The sequence below is a fragment of the Erpetoichthys calabaricus genome, chromosome 5 (assembly GCF_900747795.2).
Source record: "Erpetoichthys calabaricus chromosome 5, fErpCal1.3, whole genome shotgun sequence".
In the NCBI taxonomy this organism is placed as follows: Eukaryota; Metazoa; Chordata; class Cladistia; order Polypteriformes; family Polypteridae; genus Erpetoichthys; species Erpetoichthys calabaricus.
The window spans coordinates 533,717-548,019 of NC_041398.2; the positions used below are offsets into that span (position 1 = coordinate 533,717).

Here is a 14,303-nt window from a genome sequence, read left to right on the forward strand (position 1 = left end):
ATCACCTTCTAGAAACAATTGTAAATAAATATTGAAGGAAAGAACCAGCAACCACAGTGACATAAAACAGAATTAATACAAAGATCACAGTCAGCAAGCTCAATAATGCAGCACCTAAGATAGAAAGAAATATCAGACACAGTTTTATTATTCAAAATTACAATTAGACACCACAGACATATTGAAATAAACCGTCATTATGGAGAAAGACAGTGCTGTCTTGTTAAATATGAAAAAAGAGTAAAGAGCTCCATCTTACCAGGAGAGTGCAAACCGACTCTAATAAAATGACACTGTTGTGGGGTACAAAATCTGTACATTTTGTTCTGTACTTTCATTTTATTTTGTTCAAGGCAACAACAGATGAACTACATTCAGGACACATCAAAGCATATCCTCGTCCCAGTTGTACCTCACTTTTAAAGCAGCTGTTTCAACAAAGAAATGAAGACATGCTGGTGCCTAAGATTATTGATTAGTTTATAACCTGAGTATCTGGGACAACAAGTAGCTAAATTATTTTACAGCCTGGGAAAGGAAGACATGCCGACACCTCAGGAAACATCGAAAAAAGTTTTATTGTTTGGGAAAACGGACAGTGAATTCATTCATCATATTGACAGCCAGCCAATCACATCTTGCAAACCCCCCCCGGTAGAATTTTATAATAAATATGCCTCATCTGAAGAGCAACATAGGAGGGAGGAAGAATTAGGGATGAAGATGTCAGGAGAAGAGAAGAGAGCAACGTCAATGTGCGGCTGTTTCCATCTGAATGTCAGAAAAGCATCACATCAACAGCTACACAAGACACCTGTGACATTCATTCTTGTCATTTTTACTTTTTCGTAAGCTTTTTCTAAAGACTATATATATATATATATATATATATATATATATATATATATATATATATATATATATATATATATATCCAGACTTTACTCTCAGTCCTACTTTCTATTATTCTTTGTTCCAGTGGTATTAATAGTATTCCTGTAATAAATACCATGCTGCTTTTAACTTTCTATGCTTTGCCTTCATGTCTAGAGTGATTGAAGTAATAAGGTAGATTTCTTTGAGCACCTGGTGCAGCCGAAGATTTGCCATTACCTCTGTGCTGCGAGGTTTATTAAGGCTGAGGGTAAGAACTCCACTCAATAGTAGGGAACAGGACGTAAAGTAAGGCATTCTTGGCTGATAAATGGCCGATAGTCAAGAGTGTTGAGCCTTTGTGTGTTTAAATGTATTCTTGGAGACCAAAAGTAATATTTAGGTCTGAGCTACCATTAAAACATCGTATGTTGTTCATGCCGATAATAAGTAAGTCTCTTGAAGTGCTGAGAGAGTGACAGGCTGTGTTATTCCTAAGGCACTTGTGTGTTTTAAAGTACTAAAGGTTAATCAGCGTGTGTGTGTGTCATTCATAGGGCACTGTTCACTTTCTGTGTGTCTGCATATGTCTACAGTATACTGTATATGTGTGTGTTAATCTTAAAGTGCAACAGTAGACCAACCCGGTAATGAACTTGACAAGTACACTTACCCTTGAAGATAACAGGTAAAGTGTAAGTAGAGGGAAATATCACAATAATACAGACACCAAGTGGGCAGGCGGCCTCTTTTGACAGTTTCTCTTCCCAGTTCCAGCATCATCATATTTATAATACTTGAAGATAACTCAATGACGCTCGGCCATTCACAACCTTCACCAAATGGCATAGGCCTGCTCCACGTTTATGTGCCATTTGCTAGACTATCAGGCCTTAAGAATTATTTTCCTTCAAAACTCAATGTCTATTGTAACAACCCGTGGGGTGAGACAGATGGAGGAAGGAGTGAGTCCCTTCACCCTGCTCGCTGGTGAGTGTCCCTGTTTGGCATCTTTGACGTCACTTTCACTCAGATGCCCTAAGGTGACACATGGTCCCAGATGCTTTGTCCCTTTGTCCACCCACACAGAGGGTCAGAGGGGAAACTGTATGCCATTCTGTCTCCCAAGTTCGTGTGCTGACCCAAGGGTCGGGGTTTAAATCTGAGCCATGCCACTATCCCCACATCTGGGAGATGGGAGATGTGATCAAAGTGCTCACTATGTGCTGTGTCTGTGTCCCCTTAATGGTGCTCTGGGAGCTGCTTTTTATGGTTGTCCCCTCAGACAGGACTTGGCCACTTGTGAAGCAACACCCTGCCATCCTGTGCATTCAGGCTCATACAGCGGATGGATGGATTTCTCCATTAGACCACATTTTGAATTCTTTAAATTCTTCTTGTTATTGATTTTGTTTTCATTAAACACTAAGCCCCACTCACCTGTTTTTCTTCTCTTTCAGTCTCCAGCTCGACCATTTCATGATTTTTATGTCCAGTCACCACACACATCATGCAGATGTATGTCTCATCAGTTTTACAGAATATCTCCAGACTTTTGTGATGTTTTCCACAGAGTTTCTCCTTCAAATTTCTATCAGGATCAACCAGCTTGTGATCCTTCCAGGCCGCAACTTCATAGTGAGGCTGCAGGTGAGTCTGACAGAAAGAGGCCATGCAGGTTAGACAGGACTTCACCGCTCTGAACTTCTTCCCAGTGCAGATGTCACACTCCACGGCTCCAGGGCCGGCATAATTTTGAAATGAAAGCGGATGAGGAATGAGTCCTGTCTTCTTTAGTTTCTTGATAACTTCATTCAGCACAGTGTTTATGTGCAGTGCAGGCCTCGTGGTGAAGGCCTCTCTGCACTGAGGACAGCTGCACTCTTGGCTCTGATCCCAGTAGTTTGTTAAACACTTCAGACAGAAACTGTGACCACAATACAGTGACACGGGGTCAGTCAGGGTGTCCAGACACACCGAGCAGTTGATCTCATCCCATAATTCACACAGTTGGGCTTCAGCCATCGTCAGTCTGAGGAGAGGCAGACAAACAAGGAAGCGACACGTGAAGAAATGGAACTGAAAGAAGGTGTTTACTTGGTGAGGAGGAGGAAGAGGAGGAGCTTTCAAGAGAAACCTGAGAGCACACAGAGAGGACGAGACAAACGTAATGAACAGTTCATTAAAGGCGGGAGCCCAGACAGTGAAGAGCACAATGTGATGAGGCAGCATTCAGTGCAATAAAAGACTCAGACCTCAATACACACTTTTAAATATAATTAAAATAAAACACATCATATAATTCAGTATGAACAGATTTGTATGGTTACCTCTTTATCAGACAGAAGCTGTAAACTTCTTTTTTTATTCCGGCCATGCTGCTTCTCTTTATTACACAAATTCTCAGTCCCTCAATTTGTCCTCTCTTCCAGGTTATCATAGTTGTCACTTGTGGCATGTAGGGATAGTAATGGTACCAGGAAACTTGGTACTAAGCGAAAATATAGAAAAATGATTATACAATAAAATATAACATTTTCTCTTAAGGGGTTATATAAAATATATAAAAATGTATTTTATCATAGTTAATAATAAAATAACAGCATCAGCTTAAAAGCATAAGCTCAGGTGCACACTGGACCAGGATTCAAATTCAACTCACACTAAAAGACAAGTAAGGCAAATGATGGACGGACAGAAAAGCAACATAGATAAGGAGTCGTTCAGAAAACCAAAATCCTGCAAGTTCATTTCCAATTACGTACTGAATGTGGCATAATGGAGACACGTGACCTGCCTGTACGTCAACTATATCAACATTTTGGTTCAAGTTTTGTTCGGTCCACAAGACACTATGCGACTACCTTCTACATGTAAGTCACTATATAACAACTGCTAACATCTTAAATATTTAACAGGAAAGCACCAGGAAAAAAGAAACCAGACTGAGAGGTCTAAGCTATGAGGGGATTGAATGAGACAAACCTTTTCAGCTTAAGCTTTCATTGTAGGCATAATTACAAAGTTCTTCATGATAGGAATAGGAACACAAGAAATGAAAGAACAAGTCAGGGTTTGACTAAAAAAAGAGTAGAAAATACAATGAACTCCACTTGCTGGATCAGGGGAGCCATAGTAAGCACTGCTGCCTCACTGGACAAGAGCCCTGGGCCTTGTCCATACATTGCTTGTATGGTTCACTTGTTCTGGTAACATCTGTGCTTTCTACTGGGACCTTGTAAAGTCCCTCATTACACAACATGAGTGCTCAGTTAATTGTGGAGTTCAATGTGATCCTCTGGGTGCAAGTGTGTGAGTGGGTCCTACTGCAGACTGGGTCTTGCCTTGCGTTGTATTGTCCACAAACTTGAAATGGAAAGTGGATGGACGGACCGGTCAGACTGCCCCATCTGGTGGCCACTCCACATATTACACAAAGGATGAAACTAAAACATCTCAGCAGGAGGCATTAAATGTAATCTGGAACACCCAATCAGGACATGAAACCACCAAATGACTGGCACAGGAGTGACTGAAGACTTCTTCCGAAGTCCAGCTGTTTGCTGCAGTCCCACATAAAAGTGTGGAAAGTAGAGTGTGTCAGTAAATGATAAGAATAAAACTTCTGAATAGCAAACTCTAATACATTAATTTGGAAATTAAATCCGGGTCCAAATGTTTAAAGCATTGAGATGGTCACATGAGTTTTACAGCTGTGGCATGAATGGACTTTTCTGTCACCCACTGCTCCCTCCAGTGGCCACACAATACAGAGTTGAGATGATGGTTTCCTTCACCATAAAATAAAAAAACTCAATGCTCCCCTGTTAACAACAGAGTGTAATAGCAGGCCGCAGTACCTATGAGGTCACTCATGTAATACGCCCTCAACGTCAGTCACGAAACACCCATCCCATTAGACTATGGTTAACATTAGGGCCCCGTTACACTACAGTTAACATTAGGGTTGTGGGACAGTTATCTGACTCAAAGGGCATTTCATGACTGACGTATGTCACGGGTATTGCAGGCTGCAGTAAGACCCTTCTCTCTGTTAATCTGAACCCCTATCTTGTTGACACAAACACAGTCAGGGCTGCGACTTGACTGATGTTTGTTCAGAACATTTTTAATGTCACAGGTTAAGTGTCACCTTGTGAATTGTGTTTTGATTTTTGATTTATGTTTTATTGTGTTCAACAGTTCTTTGGTGTAACACACATGTGATGTCAGAATTAGTGATCATACAGTGAGGTCCTGAGTGTTAATGGAATTTAAGAGTGTGGAGATGGTGGCACGTGAAGTCACATTCTGCAGGCTCCTTCATGTCTGCTGTCCTCTGGATGTACAGTAGATATTGACAAGCCCACTGTGAGGGTCAAACCTCTCATTGTGTATTCAAATAAAACATTTTTACTTCCCATGTATCATTCTTTCCTTTTATTTGCATTAGATTTCATCACCCAGAAAGCTGCCCAGACCCTTTATTAATAATTTGACTGAGTCTACATTATCTGACATTACGTCTAGTTTGGTATCATCGTCAAACATAAGCAGCCTCTTCTTTATTTTCTTAAAGGCGCTGCTTATTTATTTTAATAAGAACAGCAGCAACCCCAGCAGTGATATCTCGTGGAGACCACTCCTTCAAAATTCCACTCCCGTCATTCCTGGTGTTTAAGCTAGTTTTTCCCGATATGTTCTCCACACTTGAACCCCACTTCTTTAATTTTGGTTGCCAGCCTCTCTTTCTGGTAATCAGCTCATCTGCACATCCCTGACTGCCCACTTTGTTTTCTTCTCTCTATAATTCCCCCTTACTTGTTAATTTCACGGTCTAAACTCATGCTGACTGCTGTCTCACACTCCTATTCTCCTTAATAACTTCTTTTATTAATTGACCCCAACAGGCCTCTGATGAATCTGACTGGCCTGCTTCTTCTAGTTTATCCAATGGGATAACATTTGGCAGCTCCCAGCCTTTCTGCGTTTCCTCTATGTGCAGCGATTTCCTGAATATCCGCCTGGAGGTTTTCAAAATGTCCCTTAGTGTTCTCTTCAGTCAGTGTGTCAAGATGATTCCCTTGATGTGTCATTCCTTAATTGGACAAGAACTTCTCTGTCATTCCCAGATCATTGGTCACTTGGCTGCTCAGCTCAGTCCATGGAGGGCTACAGGTTTTTTTTTTTTTTTTCCTGATGTCAGATGGACTCCTGTCTCTCTATTATAAAAAAAAAATCTTGGGGCGGAAGACGAGGGAGATGAGACATGATCTTCTCGGAAGACAATTTGACGTCCCACGAGACAAGGCAGTGAGACAAAATGACAGCTGCTGTACAGGCTTGTAAATGATCGACGCACATCGCGACAAGCAGAACACGCAGTTTGGCAGCGGCAGCACAAAGCCAGTAGCTGATCCTTCCGCATCTCCTTAGTGTGCGTTCAGAGATGCAAAGTGACTGTAGCATAGAGCGCCCCTGTGAGAGGCGGGGGTTCAGGTGGGCGAGTGAAGCGAACGAAACATTTTCATCTAACCTAGCAGTTGTGGGATTGCTTTTGCCAGACACAATTCATGTGCTGCCAGCTCTTAAAACAACAACAAGCGACAAGCAGAACACGCAGCTTACCAGCAGATGATCCGAGCGCATCTCCTTAGCATGCGATCAGCTCCTTCCCCCCTTCACAATGTGAACAGCAGAGATGTGAAGTGGGAAAAGGACAGCTGCTGTACAGGCTTTTAAATGATCAACGCTCAGTGCGACAAGCAGAATACACAACTCGCCAGCAGTAGCACCAAGACAGCAGCTGGTCCGACCGCATCTCCTTAGCGTGCGTTCACCCCCCCTCCCCCTTCACAACGCGAGCAGAGAGATTTAACCATGCCCAGGGCCAGAACTTTTACAAAGGTTTTAAATGAAAAGTGAAAATAATGCATATGTAGCAATTCCCATGAAAATAATGTTTTTAAATTGTTTATCCAGTTAACCAAACCCGGGGTTTGGCGAGTGAAGCAAGCAGGGAGCGGAGCCCCCTAGTCTTCATTAAATATGACAGTTGTGACCATCCAGGAATGCATGTCACCGCCTGCTTATGTTTAACTCTTTTAGGGCTAATTTTTTTTTGTTTCTTTTCTCCCAGGGCTGAATATTTTCCAAAAACTAACTTTTTTTAAAAAAGAACACAAAGCAATTGAAATCAACAAAAAATATTTCCTTTTGACAAATGTTACTGTCTTGCATGTTGTATGAGCCTGCATACTCTATGATTTCACATACATATCACATACATTTTACACAGCAAAGTCTGATCTCGCTCAAAGCAGCCAATTTCAGTCATTGCCACATTGCACTGCTTACAATACGTGTTGCTTTGGTGCCTACTTTTCAGTTGTCTGTTGCTGCATTTTCTCACATATATTGTTAGTGTATTCTGTAGAGAGACAAGTCACCCATTTGCCATCATGCCATGCCACTGCCACCAAGTTTTCTGCCCGCATGAAAACCGTATTGTCACCTCTTTTCCTCTTCAGCCTGTCTGGCTTCAACTGTGAAGGCCTGCGTCTCCTGTTCACCCTCACTGTGCCACAAGCTCCAATTCCTCTGCTCTGTAGCTCCATGAACAATTCTGTTCATGTATAAAAATTGTCCAAATGGACACAACATGACCCAAATGTTCATAGCCCTGAAGCAGCTCCAGCACAATCTGACTTGTCAAGGGACAGTTCTCTCTTTGAAAGGAATACTTTCCTGTATATGTGATTACTTTCAGGCAGAAACAAGTGTTTGCTTCTGCCAGTACAAAATTCTTTATGCCATACTTTGTGGGCTTGTCTGGCATATATTTGCAGACAAATCACAGCCAGGCTGATCAAATTGTTTCTGTGTTGGTCCCACAATGTCAAGCAGGGGCTGAACTTTATGCATGGCGTTATAGCCTGGCTCACCCCTTGGGATTTGCTTCTGTTTATTACAGAAGTGAATAAAACTTTGCAGCATCACATACCTATCATCACGCTGCATAACCTGTCCAAAGTCACCAGGGAACAAAACACGTTTGGATCAATGCTCTCTGAAGTTATATCACCAGTTCTGTCCCATCTCTATTTGTAATGCCACAGCGCACTTCATCTCGTCTTTTGTTGTGGGTTTCAAAAAATTTCTCTGCCTACCTGTTTGTCTTGTCTGACAGTAGCTGAAAAGCAGCATCAGGACAGAACAGCCTGAAGTAGTCCAGCAGCTGGTGACCTGTCGTGTCCAACAGCAAGCCATGCCATCTTGTGAAGTGCGGTAGCCAGTTCGGTTCCCACGGATCAATGTCTGTGTATTCCTCCCACGCAAACCTTGCCGTAGATGCATCGGCTGCGCGAATGTGTTCAGCTGGCAGCGGCTCAGCTGGCGTGGCATTGGCTGGTGTCTGATCAGCTGATTCCGGCTTCTCACTCTCTTGCTCGATCTCCTGATCCCTGTCAATAAAAACCGATTCTGAAAAATCAGAGTCCGACTCTGCGATAATGCGCAAAACATTGTCTGCCGAGTGTTTTCTTTTCTGCACTCGCTTCGCTACCCTGTGACATGTCGATGCCATCTTGCCATTGTTTACATTTCGCAACTCACGCACACGCAAGGATTAGTTGCCGAGTCAACGAGTCTAGCATTCCTCCAAGCACAGAGGGAATGCCTGTGACGTGACAGTGAGATTTGTTGCCATTAACAGCTGATTGTCGCCCTCTATCCCTGGATGTCGACTTTTGTTGACATTCGCCCTTAACCCCTCCTGTCGACAAAAGTCGACATCCGCCCTAAAAGAGCTAAAGGACTCTAACCCCTTAACCGCCCTCTGCCGGATATATCCGGCATCGTAGCTTTAATGCTCATGCCATACTGCCGGAATTATCCGGCACATTTGCCTGTGGTTATGTGAATGCCTGGCACGTAGTACAACTGACAGTTTGGCGTGGGTATTATTACTACGTTGTATTTCGACAACTCTGCGCTTGTATTGGCCGATCACGTGATGTGATTCGAAAGTGAAAGCTGTGAATATGGCGAAACATAAACTGACTTCAAGTGAGGTTTTGCAGGCGATTTTGGACAATAATTCTGATCATGATTGTAGCAGTTCTGAAGAAGATTTTAGCGACAATGATGATCAGCAACGTGCGCTGCATGATACTGTGAATGACGACGCATCGGATGACGGCGATGAGTGGGTGTATCCCCAGCATCTCAACTGGACTGCTGTCCGAGGTGAACTACCTTTTCTGCATCCGTTTGAGGCAACGTGTGGCTTTACTGTTGATGTAAACAATTACACTGCCGAGCAGTTTTATGAGCTGTTTGTGTCACCTGATTTGATCAGACATTTTGCTCATCAGACAAATCTGTATGCAGCACAGTTTATTGAGAAAAATCCCAATTTACCTCCACATTCCCGTGTTCGTGCTTGGGTAGACACTGATGAAAACGAAATGAAAAAATTCATTGGGATTTTGATGTTGATGGGAATAATCAGAAAACCAGATATTGAGATGTACTGGTCTACAGATCCTATGTATGCAACACATATTTTTGCAGCTGTCATGACACGTAACCGATTCTCTTTGCTGCTGAAATTCTTTCATTTGAATGACAACAGAAATGAGCCAGATAAGAAAGATCCAAACCGCGACCGCTTGTTCAAGCTACGTCCTTTGATTGACCATTTATTTGAAGCATTTCAGTTGCCCTACATGCCAGGACTGTCAGTTACAGTTGATGAAAGTTTATTGTTGTGCAAGCCTGAGAAAAGGTACATTTTGTGTTTTATTATGTGTTTGCCCATTTCTAGAACTTGCACAACATTTAGTGGTCAATACTGCTTGAATAAATGTAAAAAATGTAAAAAAAATATAAAAAAGTAAAAAAATGAAAATTGTTCAGATTTCGCCTGGCGTGGGGAATATTTAGGGTGTTGGCGGTTAAAGGGTTAACAAGGAGGGCTCAGCAACACTGAGGTCTGTTAACATTTGGCTGTCTGATCAGTTTGGCCTTCTCTTTGTTATTTTACTTTGCACATTTACTTTTGACGACTATTCATTGACAATAATTTCACTTTTTGACACTGATGTCATTCTGTCACCATTTTTGTCACTTTTTGTTTTCCTGTTGTTTACCTAATTCTAGGCTGTTGCCAACACGTGACAGGCATGTTCACGTATGATGCACTAAGCACCCAATGTGGTCAAAACTTATTCTTCAGGGACATTTAAAGTGTAAGTTCAGTTTTCTTTATGATATCTCAGTTAAAGTCAGCTGTACAAATGTTTGAAATCGAAACATAAACAAGAAGGTCATTTTCAAACTCATCTACCTTAAACTGTTCTGTGCGACATCAATTATGGATGATTTTCATGTTGTGTCAGGTGGATGGCCTTAAGAAATCTCCACTACAAGTCACTGAAATGGCAGGAGAGTCGCCTGAGCAGCAACGTCTTATGCCTGATGTGCTGTCTGTAGAAGCGGTGGCTACGCCGGCTAAATGACACGAGACTCACAGGATCTTCAACATTAAAAATAAATAAGGCTGTGAATAAAATAATAAATGTCTTTTTTCATTCCTCCCTCTCTTATTCTGCCCACATAAACCACATTAAGAAACTGTCTTACTTCCACCTCTGTAGCGTATCCCATGTTCGCTCCTTCCTCTCCTTTCCTAATGCTGAGAAACTTGTCCATACTTTTTATCACATCCCACATCGATTATTGCAACTCCCTACTGGCAGGTGCCCCTTTTAATCTAATATCACAGCTCCAGATGTGACCTCTCGATAGGCAAAAAGTGTGAGGGGGTGGAGCTGATCCCAGGACCCCCCATCCCCTCAGACCACCTTGTGAAGCATTTGTTTGAACGTTTGACTGAACCATCAGTCTGAGGATGGCATACTGAGGTTTTTAGGTGCTTAATGCAGAGTAGCTTAGCGACTTACCTGAACGTTTGACTTCTTTAGAGCTACTGACATGGGCCAAGACCCCTATGATCTCCAGCGCGAATATTTTTTGAATTTGCAAGTCTAAGGGGAATTGCCTTAGGATACCATCTAGCATAGTCTACAATTACTAAAGTATATTTGTGACCATGTGCAGAGGGTCCTAGGGGGTCCTACAATGCCGACTCCTATTCACTCAAGTGGAATGTCAATGAGTGGGTGGGCACGAGAGGAGCACAGTCCCGCCTAGGAATCTTCCACAGTTGACACTCCCGACTAGAAGTGCAAAAGCAACTGACTTCCTGATTTATGCCCGGCTTAAAAAATTGGAACTGAATCCGTTCAAGGGTCTTCTCATTACCCAGATGGGCACCTAGGAGGTGGGTGTGAGCTACACTGCAAACCTGCTGCCAGAAGGCTTGTAGGACTAGCAACAACAATCTGACCTCACCTTCATGCTCAGCTACACGATATACTAGATCGTTATTAATCACAAACTGACGTCCCGATGGCATGCGATAAGACATGCGTTGGCCATCGATCACAACGACTCCATTTTTGGCAAATTTAAGTGAGTTATCATTGTACTGTTCACTTTTGAATGAGGCCGGAGTTTGCCTAAAATGAAAATGTAAAGTAGCGAGTGGATCCTGAGCGACCTCAAAGGGTGGAGCAATGTCCTGAGACTCCTCGCCGTCAGTCCGTGGCATGAGACAGCATTACGTCACTTGCGTCGCACAAAGTTGTCAAATGATCGCGCACCATTTCCAGCCGTTGACACAGTGTGGAAGCAGTTTATGATGGAGATTCTCCATCTATAATCAGGCCCAGATTTTTCCTCTGGGTGGTAAATGTCACTCTGCTTTTTATGTTTGACCAGACTCACCCCATTATGATAGGATAGGGTGGCTTGCACATGACTGCCACCCTTAGTTTTCATGTTATCCCCTTGTTGGTGAAGACACAGATGGCAGAACTGTACCATCGAGTTTCTCCATGAATACAGTTCAGACTAGTCACTTCGGGCCTCCATAATGGCAATAAACAATGGAAATGTTACTGCCGGAAACTAAAAGTGCTATGACCTTGTGCCCATTTACTGTAACCACCTTGGTAAATGGAAGAGACAAAGGGTTAGCCATCAGACAATACCCTGCAATTCATGGGCTCACTGAAATGGGGACAATAGGTGATGTTGTGACCCTCCTCCCTGCACTTATAGTAGCACAGGGGGACACCGTGCCTGTCATGTGGTCCAACTGCCCAACCTGTTATTCTGTGGACAGATTTAGGTTAGGGTAGGCCGGTGGTCAGCAGGCTGTTCTGACCCCTCAAGTCATGAAGCTGCCTGGTGGCACTCAAGGGTTGTTATTAGGGTTTCCATGGATGTTGTCTCAAGCCCATGGATCCAGTGGGTGAGAAAGTTGGGGAGGACATTCATTAAGGAGTCACATGCAACTCTCTTTACAATTTCTTTGGGAGAGGTTTTCTCTGGCTTCAATCAGCACCTGACTCTGCCCCATAAATCAAATGCTTGAGAGGGCACTGGCTGCTCTGGGTCAAAACACCACTCTTTACATGACCTCGCTGTATTGCAGCAGAACCTCGGCTTTGAGTTGATCATGCTCACCTGCAGCTTGCTTTTGTAAGTAATGAGTAATGTAACTACGTTATATTTAAAAGGAACGTTTTCTGACAGGGGGCGTTTGTGTTCAGTATCTGGATATGTTATTAATAAAAAAGAGCATCTCTTAAACATTGAATGTGATTAATCAACTGGCTGAAAAAATGGAAAATCAATTATGTCTTATTTTTCACCTTCATATCATTTTAAAGACAGCATTGTTCACACAACCAATTAAAGTGCATTGTGATGGGGCTTAAAATAAAATGAAATAAAATAAAATAGAACTTACTTTGTTCTGTTGACTGATTAGCGTTTCACTATTTAGTCAATTATTTAGTCTGTTATACAAAACTGTTCAGTAAACTAACTGGAATAATTTTAATGTGCCCAGGATAGTGTTAAATAAAAAGTGCTTTGTATTAGAAAATCATTGGAGTTAATACTGCTTTATAAGAAAATATTCACACGCTTGAAGGAAATACAAATAAAATTTAAATTAATAGACAATTAATTTCAATTAAAAATAATTAATCATACAATTAAATTATGACTTTTTTTTAATCGAACAGCAGCCCTACAAACAACTAAATGGTAGGTTGACTGTGAGGTCAAAGAATGAAATATCCGTTTCTTATTGGGATATGGATTTGACTTGATTGGTGCAGTCTGTGATCGCAGTACAGTCCTTGACCCATGAGGAGTCAGAGAGAGAAAATCAGACAGGAAGAACAAAACTCAGTTCTTTATATATTTATGTTGTGTTATAAAAGCACAGACGCACGAGCGCCACACCTAACTCATTCACTTTATCTCTGGAGGTCATTCATCTGGCCCTTTATCCCCCTGACACTCTTCTTTATCACCCTCACCTCTCACTCTTTTTTCACATTCTCCTCCTCTTTAATATATTTATGTCATTTCACAACAGCACAGACACACGAGTGGCACGCCAGCATCACTCACTCTGTTGAGGTCATCCATCACTCTTCATTCTCACCTTACTCTTTCTTAGAGTTGTGGTGAGGTAATACAAAGTAACGCGTTACTGTAATTTAATGACATTTCTCAATAATGGAGTAGTGTATCACTAGTCATCACATTATAGTTACTGACAAACTAGATTTTGTTGCTTGCATACGCACATGTTTCTAAGTAGATATAAATCACACTTGAAGGGAATTCCATTTCCTATTGAGGTTAAGGAGTTCAATCTACCAATCTAAAGACATGCAGCAGTGCCATATCCCAATGGGCCTTTTGATTTTGGTTTTTCCTTTTTTTTCCCTGTCTCTTTAAAATTGCAGCAAAAATAAAGAAATATGTGCAGTTTGTTAGTTTTTACCAAAATTGTCAGTGAATGTAAAATAGGTAATTTCAAAATATAACAAATTTCTTTAAAATTGTTACCTGCCTTTTTAGATAATGTAAAGAACAAACACCAAGGTGGGAGGGACATATTGCTGTTGTTACTGCAAATGACTGCTTCCACTTATCAATATGCAATCGTTTTATCAACTCACAATTTGCTAGTTTTCAAGTTATTTTTATTTTAACAATTTTGCATTAATAATCATTTTTGTGAAATAAAGGCCTTTACTTATTGGCAATATAATCTCGTTATACAAAAATCTCAAAACCTGTTGCAGGCCAGCACTTCACAGAGTAGGCCTCACTATCAAAGGGAGCCTGGCCCCAAACTGAAAAGGCAGGCTTAGAGTCTGCACAGGCCCAAAAATAGTCTCAAATTTCCAAAGGGGAAAAGAGAAAAAAATGAAAAAACACCTTGCCCAAGAAACCTAAACAGAGGTGTTTTTAATAATTAAATGTTTATTAGAGTT

At 41.7% G+C, this 14,303-nt stretch overlaps 2 protein-coding genes across 2 annotated transcripts in view; one reads left to right on the forward strand and one right to left on the reverse strand.

The window, feature by feature from the left end:
- LOC114651550 (tripartite motif-containing protein 16-like) overlaps window positions 1–2,938 on the reverse strand; it is a 39,008-nt gene extending 36,070 nt beyond the window's left edge. The window contains exon 1 of the mRNA XM_028801351.2: window positions 2,314–2,938. Coding sequence (XP_028657184.1) covers window positions 2,314–2,898 — 585 coding nt within the window. The 5' untranslated portion in view covers window positions 2,899–2,938. The remainder of the gene's footprint in view (window positions 1–2,313) is intronic.
- LOC114651549 (tripartite motif-containing protein 16-like) overlaps window positions 1–14,303 on the forward strand; it is a 451,159-nt gene that overhangs the window by 126,439 nt on the left and 310,417 nt on the right. The gene's annotated exons all lie outside the window — the stretch shown is intronic.